Source organism: Rana temporaria, chromosome 3 (assembly GCF_905171775.1).
Source record: "Rana temporaria chromosome 3, aRanTem1.1, whole genome shotgun sequence".
Classification (NCBI taxonomy): Eukaryota; Metazoa; Chordata; class Amphibia; order Anura; family Ranidae; genus Rana; species Rana temporaria.
Genome location: NC_053491.1, coordinates 461,315,940 through 461,339,649, shown reverse-complemented (window position 1 = coordinate 461,339,649; position 23,710 = coordinate 461,315,940). Strand labels below are relative to the sequence as shown.

The following is a 23,710-nucleotide window of genomic DNA, read 5'->3' as shown; positions in this document are numbered from 1 at the left end:
GGACGGAAGCAAAGCCAAGGGATCAGCAGTTTTTAGAGCGGTATCACTTATTTTATTCCATTATTTCCATACTTCAGATTATTTATATAATCCCACAGCACATCCACAAGTCCATAAAACAATGAATTATCAATTTATATATTTCTCATTAATTTCAATAAGTTGTGACATTGATAAAAGGATCATAAATAATATCATGGCAAAGATCCAGCTGCTGCAGAACTTCGCCGACCAGCAATGCTGAGGACTTGACCCCAACCAATCACTGAATCGGGGGGGGGGGGGGGGGGTTGTATAGCCAGTTACACTTTTTTATAGAAACAAAGAGAATACAAAATTATTATGAAATAACAAATTATTGATATTCCCAGACACAATTTTGCAGGTTTAATATTCAAACCTTTTACAATGTACAATGTACCATTCATAAATAACGTCCAGCCCCGGCTGGTGTGAAGGTCGTTTTAGTTCTCGACGCTCCTGTGCTATTATTGTCAGCGGCGGCCATATTGTTGGAGACCAACCCTAGGAAAGGGAGACAAACTGTAGAGGTCTCAGAGCTCCAGCACCTAAGCCGACTACCTCGCGAGATCTGGCGGCGGCGGCGGTTTAGCGGCTAGTTGTTGCTAGGCAACCCATGGTGAGCGGGCCGCGCGGCAGGTAATACTGAATGTGGTTATGATATTTATGTGTCTGGTGGGCTGTACCATCTGCGCCAGAATAGAGGGGGGTCTTTGGATTCGTATACTGGCTGTGTGGTTTAGGTATTCCTTCTTGTACTGTAAATTAACATCCAGGGTGTGTTGGGTAATGTAATGTTTTGGCACTGCAGGAGTGCAACAGAATTCATTTTGGGGGGTAAAACTGCTATTCAAGTGGGTGGGGTCTTGGTTCAGGCACTTCCTGTTAGAGGGTGACAACATGGGGCGATATTTTGTTTTTTAGTCTCAGTCCAATTTTGACTCTATTTGTATCTATTCTGGTAACTCTGTTGATATTTGGGTGGGGGGTGCACTTTAGCGCCCCTGGCAGACACACAGCAGGATTGGTGTAACAGTGCTAGAATAGAGGTCTGTCCTCTATGATAAAAACGTGTTTTATCTTTGTGATTACAGATCCAACAATGGCCGTCATCAACAGTCTAATACCAGCAAGGTTCCTGACACTGTTAGCTCACCTGGTCATCGTTGTCACCATATTCTGGTCAAGGGTGAGTGCCTCCCTTATTTGCAGGTGGTTTATCTATTGATCGGTACCGCCGCTATCCGCTGCTGCTGCAGAGAGTACATAAACTGTCCCTTGGGGGGCGCTGTTTACAGAAAACCCTGCAGCCTGTGCGCTCTCCTCCACATACTGCGGGTCATCATTGGAAATAAGGATGAGCTCGGGTGTGTTCGCAACCCCGCAACACGTGCAGAGCCTGCCAGGAAGTTGGCGCTGCACTAATCCCAGGTAGGGATGAGCTCCAGCGTGTTCGCATCGTACACATGCAGAGCCCGCCAGGAAGTCTGCACGGCGCTGCGCTAAACAACAGCCAGGGAGACATTTCCCGATGCTCAGCTGCAGAGATCGGGAAATGTCTCCCTGGCTGTGATTAGCGCAGCACCGTGCAGACTTCCTGGCGGGCTCTGCACGTGTACGATGCGAACACGCTGGAGCTCATCCCTGATCACAGGCAGTGAGACATTTCACAAGCTCTGCAGCCGCAGATCGGGAGAATGTCTCACCGCCTGCAATTAGCGCTGTGCAGTGCCGACTTCCTGGCGGGCTCTGCAGGTGTGCAAGTTGCGAACACGCCCAAGCTCATCCTTAATTGGGAATACAGCACATATAGGGGACCCTGATGTAAGGGCGGCTCCGACGGGGACCTTGATGTAAGGGCAGGTCCGACGGGGACCATGATGTAAGGGCGGCTCCGACGGGGACCCTGATGTAAGGGCAGCTCCGACGGGGACCCTGATGTAAGAGAGGCTCTAACAGGGACCCTGATGTAAGGGCGGCTCCGACGGGGACCCTGATGTAAGGGCGGCTCCGACGGGGACCCTGATGTAAGGGCGGCTCCGACGGGGACCCTGATGTAAGGGCGGCTCCGACGGGGACCCTGATGTAAGGGCGGCTCCGACGGGGACCCTGATGTAAGGGCGGCTCCGACTGGGACCCTGATGTAAGGGCGGCTCCGGCGGGGACCCTGATGTAAGGGCGGCTCCCGCGGGGACCCTGATGTAAGAGAGGCGCTAACAGGGACCCTGATGTAAGGGCGTCTCGGAAGGGGACCCTGATGTAAGGGCGTCTCAGAAGGGGACCCTGATGTAAGGGCGGCTCAGACGGGGACCCTGATGTAAGGGCGGCTCAGACGGGGACCCTGATGTAAGGGCGGCTCAGACGGGGACCCTGATGTAAGGGCGGCTCAGACGGGGACCCTGATGTAAGGGCGGCTCAGACGGGGACCCTGATGTAAGGGCGGCTCAGACGGGGACCCTGATGTAAGGGCGGCCTCGACGGGGACCCTGATGTAAGGGCGGCCTCGACGGGGACCCTGATGTAAGGGCGGCCTCGACGGGGACCCTGATGTAAGGGCGGCCTCGACGGGGACCCTGATGTAAGGGCGGCTCCGACTGGGACCCTGATGTAAGGGCGGCTCCGGCGGGGACCCTGATGTAAGGGCGGCCTCGACGGGGACCCTGATGTAAGGGCGGCCTCGACGGGGACCCTGACGTGAGGGGTGATTTTTGTTTTGTTTTACTGAAATTCATTCTCTTTTGTTCTGAATTATATCACGCTGATTACAAAAAATATCTAAGTAAATCTTATCCATTCATGCTTTGTTCATATAAACTTGATTCTATTTTCTGCCTGAGAACCTCTGCTTTAGATTCTAGGTAGGATTAGCGAAAATCATGTATTTAATATTATTATTATTTTTTTTTTTAATTAAAATTTCAAAAAAGATAAAATCAGAGAAAGTCATGAATTATTTACATATATTAACCATTAAACCTTTTTATGTCTTCTTTTTTTTTTTTCTAGGAAAATAATGTTTTAGCCTGCCTGCCTGTCAGTTATACACAGGATCAGTACAATGCAGCCGACACTCAGTAAGTACTTCCCCTCTTCCTGCAGGGTTATACAGACAGAAGGGGCTATGAGTCTGTCCTCCTCCTGCAGGGTGATACAGACAGAAGGGAGATATGAGTCTGTCCTCCTCCTGCAGGGGGAAAAAGAAAGAAGGGAGCTATGAGTCTGTCCTCCTGTAGGGTGATACAGACAGAAGAGAGCTAGGAGTCTGTCCTCCTCCTGCAGGGTGATACAGACAGAAGAGAGCTAGGAGTCTGTCCTCCTCCTGCAGGGTGATACAGACAGAAGGGGCTATGAGTCTGTCCTCCTCCTGCAGGGTTATACAGACAGAAGGGGCTATGAGTCTGTCCTCCTCCTGCAGGGTGATACAGACAGAAGGGAGCTATGAGTCTGTCCTCCTCCTGCAGGGTGATACAGACAGAAGGGGGGGCTATGAGTCTGTCCTCCTCCTGCTGGGTGATACATACAGAAGGGGCTATGAGTCTGTCCTCCTGCAGGGCGATACAGACAGAAGGGAGCTATGAGTCTGTCCTCCTCCTGCAGGGTGATACAGACACAAGGGGGCTATGAGTCTGTCCTCCTCCTGCAGGGTGATACAGACAGAAGGGGGGGCTATGAGTCTGTCCTCCTCCTGCAGGGTGATACATACAGAAGGGGCTATGAGTCTGTCCTCCTGCAGGGTGATACAGACAGAAGGGAGATAGGAGTCTGTCCTCCTCCTGCAGGGTGATACAGACAGAAGGGGCTATGAGTCTCTCCTCCTCCTGCAGGGTGATACAGACAGAAGGGGGCTATGAGTTTGTCCTCCTCCTGCAGGGTGATGCAGACAGAAGGGAGCTATGAGTCTGTTCTCCTCCTGCAGGATGATACAGACAGAAGGGAGCTATGAGTCTGTCCTCCTCCTGCAGGGTAATACAGACAGAAGGAGCTATGAGTCTGTCCTCCTCCTGCAGGGTGATACAGACAGAAGGGAGCTATGAGTCTCTCCTCCTCCTGCAGGGTGATACAGACAGAAGGGGGCTATGAGTCTGTCCTCCTGCAGGGTGATACAGACAGAAGGCAGCTATGAGTCTCTCCTCCTCCTGCGGGGTGATACAGACAGAAGGGAGCTATGAGTCTGTCCTCCTCCTGCAGGGTGATACAGAAGGGAGCTATGAGTCTGTCCTCCTCCTGCAGGGTAATACAGACAGAAGAGAGCTATGAGTCTGTCCTCCTCCTGCAGGGTGATACAGACAGAAGGGGGCTATGAGTCTGTCCTCCTCCTGCAGGGTGATAAAGACAGAAGGGGATATGAGTCTGTCCTCCTCCTGCAGGGAAATAATTATCTCCTCTTCCTGCAGGTTGATTGTGGCCCTGTCGGTGACGTTGGGGATGTTTGTCATTGAGATGGCTGGTTTCCTCTCTGGAGTGTCAATGTTCAACAACACGCAGAGTCTTCTATGTATCCTTTGTACAGCAAGTGTTATAAACCCACTTTGCAATGTAAATATAATTGTGAGTGTCTGATATGTACACACAATGGGGTTGATTTACTAAAACTGGAGCACACAGACTCTGGTGCAGCTGTGCATGGCAGCCGATCAGCTTCTAACTTCAGCTTTTTCCATTAAGCTTTGATGATAAAACATTTTATTCAAACCATATGTGGACCGCCTCACGCACATATACTGCGGCAGAGCGTCCGCTCTGTGCCAGATTACATAACTTGACACTACAGGGTCTGGGGAGTGCACACATGCCACCGGCAACCTGCACCCACTGTGATTGGACATAGCAGGAGCCAATCAGCGGGTCTTGCAGATATCGCTGATCGTTTGGGAGACAGGCAGAACGGCGGTCCGCCTATGTAAATACGGCAGATCACAGTTCTGTGCGAGGGGAATGTGCTGATCCTGTGTTCCTGCTAAGCATGACCATAGATCTTTACCTTCCCCCCCCAGTCAAAGCACCTCCCCCACAGTTGGTAAGCATTCTCTAGGAACACATTTAACCCTTTGATCACCGCTGATGTTAACCCCTTATCCTGTCAGTGTCATTAGTACAGTGACAGTGCATATTTTTAGCACTGATCACTGTATTAGTGTCACTGGTCCTCAAAGAGTGTCAGTGTCTGATTTGTCTGCCGCAATATCGCAGTCCCGCTATGAGTTGCTGATCGCCGCCATTACCAATAAATAAATAAAACTAGGGTTGTCCCGATACCACATTTTGAGGACCCGAGTACAAGTGCCGATACTTTTTTTCAAGTACTCGCCGATACCGAATACCGATACTTTTTTTAAATGTGTCCCCAAATGCAGCGATGTCCCCCACGAATGCAGCCATGTCCCCCCACGAATGCAGCCATGTCCCCCCACATATGCAGCCATGTCCCCCCACATATGCAGCCATGTCCCCCCACATATGCAGCCATGTCTCCCCATACCTAGATGCCGCCGCCTAGTTAATCAGCGTGCGGGGAACATTACAGCTTTCATTTGAATAGCTGTCTGTTCCCCGCTGTGCCGCGTACAGACACTCCCCCTTGCTCGGGATTGGACGGGTGATCTGCACTTTGATAGACAGATCACCCGTCCAATCCCGAGCAAGGGGGAGTGTCTATACGCGGAGCGGCGGGGAACAGTCAGCTATTCAAATGAAAGCTGTAATGATCTCTGCACGCTGATTAAATAGGCGGCGGGGGCGTTGCGGTATGCGGCGGCATTGCAGTAACGGCAGGGGGGGGGGGGGTAGTATCGGATCTGGCATCGGGGGCATTTGCGGGAGTACAAGTACTCCCGCAAATGCATTTAACATTTAAAACATTTAACATTTAAAAAAATTAAAATATCCCATAATTTATAGATGCTATAACTTTTGCGCAAACCGTATACGCTTTTTTTTTTTTTTTTTTACCAAAAATATGTAGCAGAATACATATTGGCCTAAATTGATGAAGGCATTTTGATTTTTGAAATTTTTTAATTGGGTATGTTTTATAGCCGAAAGCAAATAATATATATATATTTTTTTACTTGTATTTTTTTGTTTATAGCGCAAAAAATAAAAACCGCAGAGGTGAAAAAAGGACATACATTTTGTTTGGGTACAACGTCGTACAACCGTGCAATTGTCCGTTATATTAACGCAGTGCAAGAAATGTGTCAATCCTTCCAGAGCCGAAGAGGTTAATAAGAGCACGGTGTGATATGTGATAATGGTTTATGTTTTCTTATCAGCCGCCCAGGGCGCTGTGGCTTAGTTGGTTAAAGCGCCTGTCTAGTAAACAGGAGATCCTGAGTTCGAATCTCAGCAGTGCCTGGTGTCTTTTTCTAATTTAGAATGGACTTTGTCCTCATCGTATTGAGACACTAACTGAACAGTGGACTTGTCCCCTTCAGGGCTCAGGATTTCCGAGGCTCTTAGAATGTTTCAGCTAAAATTTGGATTTTTTTTGTTTTCAACTTTAGAACAAATAAAGCGGACCTCCGGGCCTTCTCTTTGGTCTTGCACAGTTGTAACAGGCTCCTCTTCTGTACTGAAATGGCTTACTCTGATGTCACTGCACACTGTGAGCATTAGAAGCTGCAGCAAGTCGGAGCCAAGCTCATTTTCTGGCTGGAGGATGTCCATCATTATCTAGCTCTTTCCTCCTCAGCCTGGCGGGCCAACCTGATTCATTCGTTGCATTTTACTTCTTACAATCAGGGAGACTCATCATCACATGTGGGCGTTGCCTAAATACAGCCCGCCTTGGAAAGCCCACTACTCCCAGATTGATATCCACCAATCAAGGCATTTTGATATTTGCATAACTCCTCCCAAGTGCCAGCCCACTTCTTGCATCAGGGCAGAGGAGTACAGAGTGAGCGAGCTGGGGCATTTTCAGGAAGCTCTGTACAGCACCTAGTCCCCCCCCCCCCCCCCCCACCAGTCATGATCTGCTTGCATTACATAGAGAAGCACAGAGACCCAGTGATGCCATTACTGGGTCTAAAATAAGGCGTGTAATTAAAAATGGAAAGGTTTTATTTAACCGCTTAAGGACCCCTTCACGCCGATATACGTCAGCAGAAGGGCACAGCTGGGCACAAGCACGTACCTGTACGTCGCCTTTAAGAGCCCAGCCGTGGGGCTCTCGACCTGGTCCTGTGCTCCGTGACTGTGCCTGCGGACCCGATCGGCCACGCCCCTACACAGTTAGAATCACTCCCTAGGAAACACTTCAACCCCTTCAGCGTCCCCTACAGGTTAACCCCTTCACTGCCCGTGTCATTTTCACAGTAATCAGTGCATTTTTATAGCACTTTTCGGGTGTAAAATTACAACGGCCCCAAAATAGTGTCAAAAGTGTCCGATTTGTCCGCCATAATGTCGCAGTCACAATAAAAATCGCTGATCGCCGCCATAACTAGTAAAAAAAAATTATTAATAAAAATGGCATAAAACTATCACCTATTTTGTGGACGCTATAACTTTTGCGCAAACCAATCAATAAACGCTTATTGCGATTTTTTTTTGCCAAAAATTTGTAGAAGAATACGTATCGGCCTTAACCTGAGGACATTTTTTTATTTTTTTTTATATATTTTTGGGGATATTTATCAGAAAGTAAAGCAGAAAGTAAAAAATATATATTTTTTTTTTTTAAATTGTCGCTCTATTTTTGTTTATAACGCAAAAAAATAAAAACGGCAGAGATCCAATGATCAAATACCACCAAAAGAAAGCTCTATTTGTGGGAAACAAAGGATGTAAAATTTGCTTGGGAGCCACGTCGCACGACCGCGCAATTGTCAGTTAAAGCCACGCAGTGTTGTGGAATCGCAAAAAGGGGCCTGGTCCTTTAGCTGCATAATGGTCCGGGGGTTAAGTAGTTAAAGGGTAACTCCACTTTCATGGGGACAAAATATAACAAAGAAAAACATATTATAACGCATATAATTGCGACACTGATCATATTGTAATTGAATGTTATTAAAAATGACCTTTACTTTTCAATCGGTAGCGCAATAGTAGAATACAATATGGCTACATGGAGTTATTCTGTACACAGAGTGTGTACAGACCACTCCCCAGAAACATAATTTCCTACTTGTGTGATTGGCTCACCAATTTTCCCAGAAGTCTGCACTAAGATACAAGTCAGATTTCAGGCATCCCCCTGCAACAAAAATTAAATTTTTCGGATACTTTCAATAGGAACACATCTAAAGGGATGCAGACCCAGCAGATTTCCTCATTCGTACTCTGCAGCTGCACACCTGACAGTTAATTGTGAAACCACTCCCATTAGACCCACTCGGTACAGAGGCACAGACAAAGGCACAGACAAACGCACATGGATTTCTTTAGAATAACAAAAGATAGGAATCTGCAACAAAGGTTGTTATAATCTTCTTGGCCTTTTGGCTAAGATCAAGTGTAGTATCTGTTCTTATCAGTTGCCAGTGGGTGGTGCTATGCTGACCGTCTCTAATACTCGGCGAGGGGGAAAGGGATGGCGGTCGGCAGATGCTAAGCCTGCTGGGGTGGAGGTGGAAGCCTTCTGATTTGGACGGAGAGGCATGAGGTCGAAGCTGGAGGTCTGGGCCCCTGGCCTGGATTTGGTGGTGCCTGCCCCAGTCAGTTGTTCGGGAGAGAACCGTTGCTCCTCTTTTCGTCGAGAGGAGCGGGTAGTATTTCCCGAATGTGATTAGGTGGGAGGGATGGGGGTTGTGGGTATTGGCCTGATGAGGTGGGCTCTCCCCGACCTTCTTTTCCTACCTTCCTGGCTGGGAAAGGTGCTGCTGGTCCAGACCGGGGGTCAGGGCCCGTTGAAAATCCTGTGGAGATAGTGCCTCTGGAGTGGCAGTCCAGGGGTGCCATACATTGCACGATTGTTTGAAAGGGGCACTCATCGTGTGGCACCTTAGGTCACTGATCTCCACACACACCTTTTTGACACCTGCCTCTAGGGCCGAGCCTTTTGGCTAGGACCAGGGGAATTTATGTTTCCTGGCCGGAGGGCCGGCCAACGTATTGCACGTTGGTCACTTTTCACTCACCTCTACCACCTTCCTTCTCCCCCACTTTCTTTTTTTATTTAACCCCCTTTGTCACGTTTTTGTCTTTTTGTTGGTGCACTTGCACTTTATGTGTGATGAGTCTTGGGAGTGGGCAGACATGGCCTTCTGGCTTAGTTCGCCTGCTCTTATGGGGTCTCCCTTCGGGGGAGCCTCACCGAGGAGAGCACTGTTTCGGCAGACCCTCCAAGGATTTTGGGTCCGTGTGGCTTCGGCTGCACGGACCACTGTTTACTCGAGTCCCTGCCAGGAGCCTAAAGCCCCGGGGGATCAGAGTTGGGTCCTTTTCGGAGGACCAATTGACGCAGCACCCGTCACAGTTTTTTGTGTCACTCTTTATGTGTGTGCACATTTTTCCTGCACTGGGTGAAGTTTTTGGGTTGTGTTATGCATGCCACAGGCTTTTCAATAGGAAAAAAAAAAAGGTTGTTATAATCATAGTTACCTTGTTGTCTTGTCATATACTTTCCCTTTGCTGCTTCCAGTGAAACATCCTCCTTTTTCTCGAAGACAGAGTTTTCCTTCCCTGTCACAGAAACCTGGTGTGGTGCTGAACTTTCTGCTGTGACAGTTTCTTCGGCACCAGAAATGTCAGAAATTAATCCAGATTTCAGATGAATTCTCCTCAGATGAATTCTCCTCAGATGAATTCTCCTCAGATGAATTCTCCTCAGATGAATTCTCCTCAGATGAGTTCTCCTCAGATGAGTTCTCCTCAGATGAGTTCTCCTCAGATGGGTTCTCCTCAGATGGGTTCTCCTCAGATGGGTTCTCCTCAGATGGGTTCTCCTCAGATGGGTTCTCCTCAGATGGGTTCTCCTCAGATGGGTTCTCCTCAGATGGGTTCTCCTCAGATGGGTTCTCCTCAGATGAATTCACCTCAGATGATTTTACCTCATGTGATTTCACCTCAGAATTAACTGCAGCAGCCTGCTTTGTTTTCTCTGCGGTGTGGCCATACATATGGCATATGCGACAGAAACTGGCCATTCCATCAAAAAATAAATTGCCATTATGCTTTCCAATGCTAAAGCGAGCTGGGGGAAGAATGTCTTTTTTTTAATTTCCTTTTTCCAGTCCACAATCCAAACTGGTTAGGAATTTTATGTAGAAAAATTACCTTGTCACAATACAGGGAGAGCCAGCTGGTAATGTCTTCCTGAGGTAAATTTGGATTGTAGATTTTCTTCCTCATAATGTGGAGTCATCTTTACACATAGTTACATAGTCAGGTTGAAAAAAGACACACGTCCATCTAGTTTAACCATAAAAAATATCATACAATCCCATATACACAATCCTATACTCACAATTGATCCTTGCAATGTACATAGATCACAGTCGCACCAAAAGTCACATCAAAGTTGCACTGGAAGTTGTGCAACTTCGGATCGGTGCTAATGTGAATAAAGCCTTAACGTCTGCATGAATAATTGCCTGCTCAGATCTCCTGATAAAGTCACGTGGTCAATGACGATACGCGTAGGGCGGGGCCTGGTGACGTCAGAGCTGTTGACCAGAAGTTTAGTAAGAGCATTATCTATGCATGTCCCGAATACAGTGGAGATAATGCCAGTATATTATTAATTTTTAAATGAAGTGAAGTGTTTTTTTTTTACCTGTAACTACACTAAGGCAGAATACTTTGTTCGAGTACCTTTTAGACCCCTTGATCAAATTTCCCAAAGTTGTGGGGACCCCTAAAGGTAAAATTATTTTCGTAGCACGGGTTGTCAGCATCCAAGTCTAGACAAGTAATTTGTGCCCCTAACCCACAGAGATTTAGCGCTCCCTGAGTCCCTTCCACTCGTACAGTATTAAAACCTCTTATGGTACATTGGAGGATGTACCCCTCTATCTCTTTGTTCTCCTTCCCCCCCATCCCTCTCTTTAGCCGTCTTTCGCTCCCTTTTTCTTTGTTCCTTCCCCTCTTTTTCTCTCCCTTACATGCATTCTCTATTTTTATTTCTTCTCTTATTTCTTGGTGGGGGGTGGGGTTAGTAGGATCAGTGGCGATGCTGGCGGGGAGTTCTGATCAGGTTCTTGACTTAGGTGCTCTTGATGAAGGTCATCTGCTGATCTGAGACCTGGAGTGGGGACTTTTAATGGCAACTATAATCACAGGTAGTGTTACTCACTGTTTCTCCGCATTCTCAGACTTTCTGGTGTCTCGTAGCAGTGACACCTATGCTGAAATCAGGAGATAGGGTCTCCTCCAGCACCTCCCAATTCACATTCCTCATGTCAGCTGACTTCTAGTCTCTGCCCCCCAGCCATGCCGTGAACTGAATGGGCAGCTGCGGGCTTCAGGAACAGCCAATGATTTGGTGACCCCTGGCAAATCATAATTTGACCCCCAAGGGGGTCCCGACCCCCAGGTTGAGAACCACTGTTTTAGAGGAATGCCTGGCAGACTGAATTCCTAAGAGCCCTTTCACACTGGCAGTGCCTGAAAAACGCTGGTAAAGCGCCGCTAAAACTACCAGCGTTTTGCTGGGGCTTTTAAACCCACTAGCAGCCAAAAAAAGGGTTAAAAGTGCCCACAAAGCACTGCTGCGTTTTGCATGCACTTTGGCGTGTGAAAGGGCAATATGTTTTTACAGCGCTTTCAATTAATTTCAATGGAGAGGGGCGTTTTTGGAGTGTTTTTTTCAGCGCCCAAAAGCTGCTCCAAAGATGCTGCTTGCAGGACTCTGTGTGAAAGGGTCCATTGAGATGCATTGAGAGCTTTTTATGAGCGTTTTAATAGCGCTATTTTTAACGCTAAAACGCTGTAAAAACGATTCAGTGTGAAAGGGGTCTTATTGGGTTTATTTTTTTTTACCAAATACGTGTAGCAGAATACATATCGGCCGAAATTGATGAATAAATTTGATTGTTTTATATATTTTTTTATTTGGTATGTTTTATAGCAGAAAGTAAAAAATATTGTTTAGAACTACCACTAATTTATTCTCCAGGGTGCCTGCTTTCAGATTTTTTTTATTTTTTTATATATATAATGTTTTAGGTAATCTTCAGACCTAAAATAATTTTTTCAGCCACGTATGCAATAAAGGTGAAAAAAGACTCTGGCAGTGAAAGAGTTAGATTTGTAAGGCCCCTTTCACATTGAGGCGTTTTTCATGCGGTACAGCGCTAAAAATAGCGCTGCTATACCGCATGAAAAATCATGCCCTGCAGGCTTCAATGTGAAAGCCCGAAGGCTTTCACATTGAAGCGGTGCGGTAGCAGGACCGCTCCAAAAGTCCTGCTAGCCGCATCTTTGGAGCGGTATAGGAGCGGTGTGTTTACCGCTCCTATACCGCGCCTTCCCATTGAAATCAATGGGAAACCGCGGTAATACCGCCCGCAACGCGGGGGTTAAAACCTCACCGCTAGCGCCCGAATATCGCGGTAAATACGACAGTATAGCGGCGCTACAAATAGCGCGGCTATACCGTCACCGCGGCTCCACGCCTCAATGTGAAAGAGGTCTAAGGGGGTCTGGTATCAGATATTTAAATTAAAAACTTCTGTAAAATAATATAATTTACAATAAAGGGGGGGGGGGGTTCTAATTAAACCGTTTATACAAAGACCTATTCTTCTAGTATCTTAATCAATTATGTTTTCAGGGAAAAAAATACATATATTCAAAAATATATTTGTTTTGTAATATATTTTGTCCCTGAATTTTTCAGCTTATTGTATGTGCCACCTATGGGTTAATATAATAATTTTGATAAAACACATGGCCCGTACGGGGATCGAACCCGCGACCTTGGCGTTATTAGCACCACGCTCTAACCAACTGAGCTAACCGGCCATTGGTGTCAGTCCTTCCTGTCACAGTGAAACAGAAAACATGGCAATGGACTTTAACAGGGTTGTAAAGGTACAATTTTTTTTCCTAAATAGCTTCCTTCACTTACCTCATCCTTCAATTTTGCTTTTAAATGTCCTTATTTCTTCTGAGAAATCCTCACTTCCTGTTCTTCTGTCTGTAACTCCACACAGTAATGCAAGGCTTTCTCCCTGGTGTGGAGTGTCGTGCTTGCCCCCTCCATTGGACTACAGGAGAGTCAGGACACTCTACGTTGCAGTTAGAGAAAGGAGCTGTGTGTTAGTGGACATCCTGACTCTCCTGTAGTCCAAGGGAGGGGGCGAGCATGACACTCCACACCAGGGAGAAAGCCTTGCATTACTGTGTGGAGTTACAGACAGAAGAACAGGAAGTGAGGATTCCTCAGAAGAAATAAGGACATTTAAAAGCAAAATGGAAGGATGAGGTAAGTGAAGGAGGACTGCACTGAGGTAAAGGAAGATATTTAGGGGGAAAAAATTGTACCTTTTAAGGTATTTGCTCATAACCCATTTTTACTAGTCTATTCCAGCCCCCCTATTAGAGGCTGACATAGCACACTATGTAGTTGTTTGAAAAAAAAAAAAAAAGTTCTAAATACCAAATTTGAGCTGTGTTCAGGCTGGTCACATGACTCGCATCCGCTTTACAGCTCCGATGGATTGCTTCTGCGGGAGGAGCCGTGATCTCCCTCTGACGCCAGCCGGGGAGATCACGTGGGCCACTTGTCTCCTCGGCAGCTGTAATAGGGTTGACACCTGTCCGGGATTCTCCCAGACAGTTCGGGTTTTAAATCATGTGTCCGGGTTTCAGGCAGACTGAAACCCGGACACATTGTTCAGACTGGGCTTTGGCTCCCCATGTAACCAAGATAGTCGCACACATCTTTTGCTGTCCAGGGGGTGCGGAGGGCTGTCTGGGTGCAGGTTCGGCATCACTGGGGAGGGGGGCAGGCAATGATGTCAGCAAAAGCAATTTGGCTGCACCCACTGTTCGCTGCAGCAGGCTATGTGCACCACATTACTACTGTCCTTGGGGCACCCAAAGGTGTCCCAGGCCACTAAAGTGTTCGGGTTTTGTTTGAAAAAAGGTGGCAACCCTAAGCTGTAAAGCAACCGCGAGTCACGTGACCGGCCTGATGACAGCCTAAAATCGGTATATAGAATGCTTGTTTTTTAACCGCTTAAGCCCCGGACCATTTTACAGCTAAAGGACCAGGCCACTTTTTGCGATTCGGCACTGCGTCGCTTTAACTGACAATTGCGCGGTCGTGCGACGTGGCTCCCAAACAAAATTTATGTCCTTTTTTTCCCCACAAATGGAGCTTTCTTTTGGTGGTATTTGATCACCTCTGCGTTTTTTTTTTGCGCTATAAACAAAAATAGAGTGGGGGCCTCAGGAGAAGTGGGACTTCCTGTCCCACTTCCTCCTTCCGCCCAGAGACCACTAAGGCGATATGTCATATCGCCTTTTAGTGGCCCCTCCCTGTAGGCGATCACCTGGGACACGTGACAGGTCCCAGGCGACCGCCTGTCCAATCAGGGAGCGCTGCGCCGTTCGCGCATGCGCAGTGGGTGCCCGACCGTGAAGACGAAAGCTGTCACGGCCGGGTGCCCACAGTTGCAGTGGAGGCGGTGAAGGGGGGGACCGGAACAAAGCTCCCAGCAGCACGTCGCTGGACAGTGGAACAGGTAAGTGTATGTTTATTAACCACTTAAGACCAGGACCAGAATGCAGCTAAAGGACCTTGCCCCTTTTTGCGATACAGCACTGCGTTGCTTTAACTGACAATTGCGCGGTCGTGCGACGTGGCTCGCAAACAAAATTGGCGTCCTTTTTTTCCCACAAATAGAGCTTTCTTTTGGTGGTATTTGATCACCTCTGCGGTTTTTATTTTTTGCGCTATAAACAAAAATAGAGCGGCAATTTTGAAAAAAAATCAATATTTTTTACTTTTTGCTGTAATAAATATCCCCCAAAAACATATCTAAAACATTTTTTTACTCAGTTTAAGCCGATACGTATTCTTCTACCTATTTTTGTTAAAAAAAAATCACAATAATCGTTTTTTGGTTGGTTTGCGCAAAATCTATAGCTTTTACAAAATAGGGGATAGTTTTATTGCATTTTTATAAAAACATTTTTTTTTTTACTACTAATGGCGGCGATCAGCGATTTTTTTTTTTTTTTTTCGTGACTGCGGCATTATGGCGGACACTTCGGACAATTTTGACACATTTTTGGGACCATTGTTCTTTTCACAGCAAAAAAATGTATTTAAAATGCATTGTTTATTGTGAAAATGACAGTTGCAGTTTGGGAGTTAACCACAGGGGGCGCTGAAGGAGTTATGTTACACCTAGTGTGTGTTTACAACTGTAGGGGGGTGTGGCTATAGTAGTGATGTCATCGATCGAGTCTCCCTATAAAAGGGATCACACGATCGATGCAGCCGACACAGTGAAGCACGGGGAAGCCGTGTTTACATACGGCTCTCCCCGTTCTTCAGCTCCGGGGAGCGATCGCGGGACCCCAGCGGCGATCGGGTCCGCGGGTCCCGCGGTCCCGGAGCTTCGGATGGACCAAAAATGGGGGAGGGGGGGGGAGGAGCTGTGCCATGGCAAATGAATACAACTTGGGTAAGTAAAAAGCAAAAAGCTTCTGTAGGTTGAGTTGTACTCGTTTGCTATGGCACAGCGCTTTTCCCCCAGTTCTCTTTATGTCTCATTGGTCTATGAGTTTGGGATGGCAGCGCCCCCAGTTGGGCAATTGTCCATGCGCCTGGATATTTGTGTGTTTGCACTTCAGATAGACACCCATCAAGGTATTTTGATAAATGTATAACTCCTCTAAAGAGCCAACATCAGTGCTGAGAGCTCTTGAAAGAAATACAGAGGCAGGATGATGTGATGTGTTCATGAAGCGAGGTACAGACTTGAACTGGCAGCATTGCATAGAGAAGCACAGAGACCCGGTGATGATGTCATCAAGTCTAAAATAAGACATGTAATGAAAGTTATATATATATATATTTTTTAATAAAATAGGTTTTAGGAGGGGGAGGGAACCAGAGCGTGCAAAAGATAAGCAGAATTATCTTTAAGTGACATTGAATCCAAAACCAAAAATTTAAAATATTGCAGCTTGTCAATCATTAAATGCGGTGGCTGCATTCGTTTTCTTTTACTTTGGCTTTTTTTCCATCTGTTTCTCTGTTTTTCCCCTGGTGATCTGGCCAGTAACACACCATCTGTATTGCACCCCATACACTCGCACTCTGGATGGAGGAGCACAGGATGCACAGCAGACAGCAGTATTGTCAGTCTGGGGGTGGAGGGGAGTGTTAAATGTACCGTATATACTCGAGTATAAGCCAAGTTTTTCAGCAAATTTTTTTGTGCTGAAAATGCCCCCCTCGGCTTATACTCGAGTGACATTTTTGCGCCTGATCTCCCGGACTTTGGGGACCCGGTACCGGCCGGCCGTAGGTCCCCTGGACATGTAGCCCCACTCTTCCTCTACAAGTGTGAAAAGTTTGTTGTCCGGGGGACCTACGGCCGGGGAGCACCGATTTCTCAAAACCAGATACCCCTTCCATAGACTCCCATGTTAAATGGTAATTTCTCTGGTGACTTTGGGGACCCGGTACCGGCCGGTCGTAGGTCCCCTGGACCCGGAACTTGGCACACATGTAGCCCCATTTCTCCTCTATAAGTGTGCAAAGTTTGTTGGCTGGGAGCACCGATTTTTTCAAAGCCAGGCACCCCTTCCATAGACTCCAATGTTAACCACTTAAGACCCAGACCTTTAGGCAGCTAAAGGACCCGGCCAGGTTTTGCGATTCGGCAATGCCTCGCTTTAACAGACAATTGCGCGGTCGTGCGACGTGGCTCCCAAACAAAATTGGCGTCCTTTTTTCCCCACAAATAGAGATTTCTTTTGGTGGTATTTGATCACCTCTGCGGTTTTTATTTTTTGCGCTATAAACAAAAATAGAGCGACAATTTTGAAAAAAATTCAATATTTTTTACTTTTTGCTATAATAAATATCCCCCAAAAATATATAAAAAACATGTTTTTTTTCATCATTTTAGGCCGATAAGTATTCTTCTACCTATTTTTGGTAAAAAAAAATCGCAATAAGCTTTTATCGATTGGTTTGGGCAAAATGTATAACGTTTACAAAATAGGGGATAGTTTTATTGCATTTTTATAATTTTTTTTTTTTTTTTACTACTAATGACGGCGATCAGCGATTTTTTTTTCGTGACTGCGACATTATGGCGGACACTTCTGACAATTTTGACACATTTTTGAGACCATTGCCATTTAAAATGCATTGTTTACTGTGAAAATGACAATTGCAGTTTGGGAGTTAACCACAAGGGGGCGCTGAAGGGGTTATGTATGACCTCATCTGTGTTTCTAACTGTAGGGGAGTGTGGCTGTAGGTGTGATGTCATCGATTGTGTATCCCTATAACAGAGATCACACGATCGATGACGCCGCCACAGTGAAGAACGGGGAAGCCATGTTTACACACAGCTCTCCCCGTTTTTCAGCTCCGGGGGGCGATCGCGGGACTCCAGCGGCGATCGGGTCCCGAGGTCAAGGTCACGGAGCTTCAGACCGGGTCGCGGGCGCACGCCCACGACCCACGGCTGGGCACTGGCATAGGATGTACCTGTACGTGCTTGTGCCCAGCCATGCCATTCTGCCGACGTAAATGTGCAGGAGGCGGTCCTTAAGTGGTTAAACATCAGTCTAGGCATGGGCACAGTCTAGGCATGGGCACAGTGAGGCATGCCGATGGACACCCTAAGCTTATACTCGAGTCAATAAGTTTTTCCCAGTTTTCTGTGGTAAAATTAGGTTCCTCGGCTTATATTCGTGTCGGCTTATACTCCAGTATATACGGTACTTTGTAGGTTTCAATCCACTAACAAATTGAAGCCAAACTTCAGCTCACCTTGAGCAGTTACACGAGGAGTTTTTCCTTTTTGGATAAGTGACATACCCTCCTGTATTGGTGAGACACCACTCTGGAGGCATGAGCACAGGAGGCACAGCAAACAGCAACATTGTAAGTCTGGGTAAAATGTAGTGTTAAATGTATTAACAGATTTACATACACTAACAAATTGAAGCCAAACTCCAATATGGGATGTGCTCCCTCCTTCTAATGCCCACGCAAACTAGCCTGTGTAAGGAAGGTGCGCATACTTGCTTATTTTCAGCCTGCTCCAGTCTGGTCACGTGATTCGGCTGCCCTATGTAAGCCAGTGGCAGCTGCAGGGGAGAGGAGTGATCACTGACAACAGATGACCCATAGGAGTCTATGAGGGACCACACTGTGACCAGGCTCTTAGCGTTGGGGAGTGCTCTCTCTTCTCCCCTGCAGTCTCTACTGGCTGACACAGGGGAACATGTGACTGGACCGGAGCTGCATTAATATAGGTAAGTACATCTTTCTTACAAAGGTGTTAGGAGGAGGGAGGGAGTATTTTTAAGACTAGTTGGATATAGCCTGGAATTCCACCTATTTTATAAAATGCCTTGTGTGCCAACTATGCGTGTTATTTCACATTTTGTGGATTTTATTTTATTTTAAATACTATTATTATTAGTATACTATATTATTATTTATCTAAAATATTAAATACCTGCTTTTGATTTTTATGAGTCCCTAACCCAGTACTGCGCCCTCCAGCCATAGGAGCCCATGCTAGTGCTAGTGTGGCCCTTCTCTTCTACCTCTTTGAGGGCTGGCAGTGCCCCGTGATTTGGTGGATTTTTGCTTTTTGCAGGTGAGTGCTGGAAAGTTGAGTGTCCTTGAAGGGTAATGGCTCATTGACTCGAAAGAAATTGTCGTCCAATCTGGTTGTGGGTGGGGCTGTTCAATCCCCAAAATATTTAAAGTGATTGTAAAGTATGTCCCAAAGTGAGTACACCCCTAAGTGAAAATGTCCACATTGGGCCCAAAGTGTCAATATTTTGTGTGGTCACCATTATTTTCCAGCACTGCCTTAACCCTCTTGGGCATGGAGTTCACCAGAGCTTCACAGGTTGCCACTGGAGTCCTCTTCCACTCCTCCATGATGACATCACAGAGCTGGTGAATGTTAGAGCCCTTCCCCTCCTCCACCTTCCATTTCAGGATGCCCCACAGATGCTCAATAGAGTTTAGGTCTGGAGACATGCTTGGCCAGTCCATCACCTTTTACACACCTGCTCCCCATTCACACCTGAAACCTTGTAACACTAACGAGTCACATAACACCGGGGAGGGAAAATGGCTAATTGGGCCCAATTCAGAAATTTTCACTTAGGGGTGTACTCACTTTTGTTGCCAGCGGTTTAGACAATAATAGCTGTGTGTTGAGTTATTTTGAGGGGACAGCAAATTTCCACTGTTATACAAGCTGTACACTCACTACACAACATTGTAGCAAAGTATTATTTTTTTCAAAATTGTCACTTTTTTTGTTTATAGCGCAAAAAAATTAAATCGCAGAGGTGATCAAATACCACCAAAAGAAAGCTCTATTTGTTGTAAAAAAAAAAAAGGCATTGTAACTGTGGGCACCCGGCTGTGGCTTCACAGCCGGGCATGTACTGTGCATTAACAAGCTGCGCAATCTTCTGGGACCTGTGACTTGTCCCAGAAGATTGCAGGGAGAGTGGGGGGTGAACTTCCTCCCTGCGCCGCAGAGCCCCGGGAGGAAGTTTGGAGCTGAGTGCCTTTTTAAAAAGGGGGTATGCGCCCCCCCACCAAAAAAAAATTCATGCCAAATGTAGCATCTCAGGGGTCACCATCACTTAAAGCGCAAGCTCCATTTTTGGGTGGAACTCCGCTTTAAGTGGCTAAAGTGGTTGTAACCCTCAGACATGAAATATGAACAAAGCATATCCCAATATAGTGTGTACTTGTCTCTATCCAGAGCACTAATGCACACATGACCGTTTTTAATGTCATGGAAAAAATAACGTTTTTCTCGACATGTTTCTTGTCAAGCCTGATCGTGAAAAAAAAAAGCGAAGTGACGTACAACACGTACGGTGGCACTATAAAAGGGAAGTTCCATTCGATTGGCGACACCCTTTGGGCTGATTATGCAAATTTTCCTTCTCATAACCTGCTTCTGAGCATGCACATTTTTTTTCCTGTCGTTAAAGCCTACACACGACAGTTTTTCACGACATGAACACCAACGAGAAAAAATAGAGCAGGTTCTAAATTTTTAATGCCCATTTTTCACGTCAAGAAAAATGCTCTGGAGCCTACACACGGTCGTTTTTAATAACCAATTTAAAAAATGGCATTTTTCTTGTCATGAAAAACGGTCGTGTGTACGCGGCATCAGTGTAATTTTTGTCTGCTGCCCCCTTCCTCTGCTTTCCGCATGAATCAATTCTTACAGGTTTTCATTCCTCTAATATGTCCAAAAAAGTTAGATTTTATTTCCATCATTTACACTTTCAAAATGACAGAAAACAAAAAATGGCATCTGCAAAAGTTTGGGCACCCTGCAGAGTTAATATCTTGTACTGCCCCCTTTGGCAAGTATCACAGCTTGTAAACGCTTTTTGTAGCCAGCCAAGAGTCTTCCAATTCTTGTTTGAGGTATCTTTGCCCATTCTTCCTTACAAAAGTCTTCCAGTTCTTTGAGATTTCTGGGCTGTCTGTCACGCACTTCTCTTTTAAGGTCTATCCATAGATTTTCAATTATGTTGAGGTCAGGAGATTGTGAAGGCCATGGCAAAACCTTCAGTTTACGCCTCTTGATGTAATCCCCTGTGGATTTTGAGGTGTGTTTAGGATCATTATCCATTTGTAGAAGCCATCCTCTCTTTAACTTCAGCTTTTTCACAGATGGCTTCAAGTTACCATCCAAAATTTGCTGAAATTTTATTGAATCCATTTTTCCTTCTACTCGTGAAATGTTCCCTGTGCCACTGGCTGCAATACAGCCCCAAAGCATGATTGATCCACCCCCATGCTTGACAGTTGGCCAGAGGTTCTTTTCATTAAATTCTGTGCCCTTTCTTCTCCAAACGTACCTTTGTTCATTCCGGCCAAAACGTTCTATTTTAACCTCATCGGTCCACAGAACTTGTTTCCAAAATGTATCAGGCTTGTCTATATGTTCATTTGCAAAGTTCAAACGCTGATTTTTGTGGTGAGGACGTAGAAGAGGTTTTCTTCTGATGACTCTTCTATGAAGACCATATTTGTACAAGTATCTCTTTATAGTGGAATAGTGTACCACAACTCCAGTGTCTGCCAGATCTTTCTGGAGGGGTTGTGCAGTCAAACGTGGGTTTTGAATTGCTTTTCTCACAATCCTGCTAGCTGTTCTGTCTGACATTTTTCTTGGCCTTCCAGATCTTGCTTTAACTTCCTTGGTTCCTGATGACTGCCATTTCTTAATTACATTCCGAACAGAGGATATCGACATCTGAAAATGCTTTGCTATCTTCTTATAACCTTCTCCAGCTTTGTGAGCGTCAACTATTTTCAGTTTCAGTTTTCTAGACAACTGCTTAGAAGAACACATGGTGCTGATTGTTGGGGCAAGGTCAGATGAGTCTGGGCATTTAAAACCTTTGAGATTTACATCACCTGGTCTTCCCAGACGATGATTGAGAACAATCCATGACACTGGCCGGTCTCAGCTTTGCAAAGGGGGCAGCGCATGCTATAAATTCTGCAGGGTACCCAAACTTTTGCAGACGCCATTTTTTTGTTTTCTGTAATTCTGAAAGTGTAAATGATGGAAATAAAACTAACTTTTTTTGACATATTATAAGAATGTCTAATCTGTAATTTGATGCCTTTTGGAGATTCTTCCATCTTTCCTTGGCTTCGTTATGCACATTAATACAATTTTTTACCTGGGGTGCCCAAACTTTCGATCCCCACTGTAACTTCAGCTCCCCACACCCTGCTTTCTAGTATTGTCCCTTCACTGGGTATATGAAAGGGTCTACAACCACTTGTAACTTGATGTTTTGGGGGGCTTAAGACACAATGCAAATATTTTAGGGTGCTGCTTAGGTTTTCTAGACGTTCCCTGATCTGCTATAACAAGCTGAGGGCTGTAAATCATTGAACAGGCCATCTATGTAGAAAATGGCAAACTGCTATAATAATTGATATGATGTTTAGTTCCATTGCTTTCCTTGACACTGCTCTTCAAGCCCTGGCTGCCCATTGCTCTGCGTCGGTCAGCCTTTCCCTGTTTGTCTCCCAGAAGTGGGAGTGCTTCTCCTATTGGTACATATTTGGCTTTTGCAGGTACATATTAAGGAGGGGATGGGGGGGGGGGGGGGCAGTGACAAGATGAAGGATAAAGATGACAAACCGGCTGAAGCATGCAGAGAGCATGTGATCTGCCAATATGGTTCCGGCTATCAGGATGGTTCCTGTAAGGACTGCACAGGCGCAATCCCTGCTGACGGAAATCTCCGAACCTCGGCCGGCATCCAGGGCGACGTGGAATTTGAGGAAAGTGGCCAGTCGGCCTCACGTCCTCGCTTCGCTCCTGGCTCTTTTTTTTAACATCCTCCAATCCACGGGGATGTTAAGGAATGAGCCTGGATGCCCGGCCGAGGTTCGGAGATTTCCGTCGGCAAGGATTGCGCCTGCGCAGTCCTTACAGGAACCATCTGGATAGGGGAACAATACCGACAAGTCAACGGCATAAGGAATAAGTATTGTAGACAGGGGGAGGGTAGAGAAGAGACGATGTAAGAGGATAATGTAGAGGAGATAATCTGTCATTTCTTGCTGAATATCCTCTAGGCAGCCATGACCGCGGCTCCTGGTAACCCCCGACCTTTGTTCTCTCTCCGCAGCGCCTTCCCGGCCTTCACCGAAATAATCGTCTTCATCGCCGTGCTTGGATTTAAGCGGAAACCGCTGTGATTTCTTTATACAACCAAATTACTGTTTCCACAGGGTACAAGGAGCCAGCTGGATGGGGGGTCATTCACACCTTGGCACTTGGGCACCATTGTGCATCCGAATGCCGGGGCTAAACCTCTTGAAGAGTTTTGCGGTTTTCAAAGGTACACTGCCTTGAAAAAGTATTCATACCCCTTGACGTTTTCCACATTTTGTCATGTTACAACCAAAAATGTAAATGTAATTTAATAGGATTTAATGTGATAGAGCAACACAAAGTGGAAGGAAAATGATGAATGGTTTTCAATGTTTTTTTACAAATAAATATGTTAAAAGTGTGGGGTGTACATTTATATAGCGCCCCCCGGAGTCAATACTTTGCAGAACCCCCTTTCACTGCAATTACAGCTGCAAGTCTTTTTGGGGATGTCTCTACCAGCTTTACACATCTAGAGAGGGACATTTCTGCCCATTCTTCTTTGCAAAATATCTCAGGCTCTGTCAGATTGGATGGAGAGTGTCTTTGATCAGCAATTTTCACGTCTTGTCACAGATTCTCAATTGGATTTAGGTCTGGACTGTGACTGGGCCATTCTAACACATGAATATGCTTTGATCTAAACCATTCCATTGTAGCTCTGGCTGTATGTTTAGGGTCGTTGTATTGCTGAAAGGTGAACCCCCACCCCAGTCTCAAGTCTTTTGCAGACTCTAATGCCCCGTACACACGATCGGTTCGTCTGATGAAAACGGTCCGATGGACTGTTTTCATCGGACGAACCGATCGTGTGTGAGCCCCATCGTTTTTTTCCCATCGGTGAAAAAAAATAGAACCTGTTT

At 46.1% G+C, this 23,710-nt stretch overlaps 1 protein-coding gene, 2 non-coding genes and 1 pseudogene across 4 annotated transcripts; 3 read left to right on the top strand and 1 right to left on the bottom strand.

The window, feature by feature from the left end:
- Positions 1-562: 562 nt before the first annotated feature.
- TMEM107 (transmembrane protein 107) lies at positions 563-23,293 on the top strand. 2 transcript variants are annotated; one of them, XM_040346780.1, is made up of 6 exons: positions 563-660; positions 1,116-1,210; positions 3,028-3,095; positions 4,416-4,516; positions 22,165-22,261; positions 22,822-23,293. In XM_040346780.1, exons 2-6 carry the CDS (start codon positions 1,124-1,126, stop codon positions 22,889-22,891), a joined length of 423 nt encoding a protein of 140 aa, XP_040202714.1. In that variant the 5' UTR covers positions 563-660; positions 1,116-1,123; the 3' UTR covers positions 22,892-23,293. The 2 variants fall into 2 exon arrangements, with proteins under 2 accessions (XP_040202714.1, XP_040202713.1); XM_040346779.1 differs by lacking the exon at positions 22,165-22,261 and adding an exon at positions 18,674-18,770 and having other exon boundaries at positions 564-660.
- On the top strand, positions 6,302-6,375 carry TRNAT-AGU. Its single transcript has one exon. It is a non-coding gene; the product is annotated as a tRNA-Thr (tRNA).
- LOC120933967 lies at positions 8,447-8,603 on the top strand (annotated as a pseudogene).
- Positions 12,854-12,927, bottom strand: TRNAI-AAU. Its single transcript has one exon. It is a non-coding gene; the product is annotated as a tRNA-Ile (tRNA).
- Positions 23,294-23,710: the final 417 nt, after the last annotated feature.

Bases quoted from the DNA above. Each gene is read 5' to 3' on its own strand.
- TMEM107 (XM_040346780.1), top strand. From the start codon at position 1,124: ATGGCCGTCATCAACAGTCTAATACCAGCAAGGTTCCTGACACTGTTA. The intron at 3,096-4,415 runs GTAAGTACTTCC...CTCTTCCTGCAG, and splicing joins TACAATGCAGCCGACACTCA to GTTGATTGTGGCCCTGTCGG. The intron at 22,262-22,821 runs GTACATATTAAG...CTCTCTCCGCAG, and splicing joins TACATATTTGGCTTTTGCAG to CGCCTTCCCGGCCTTCACCG.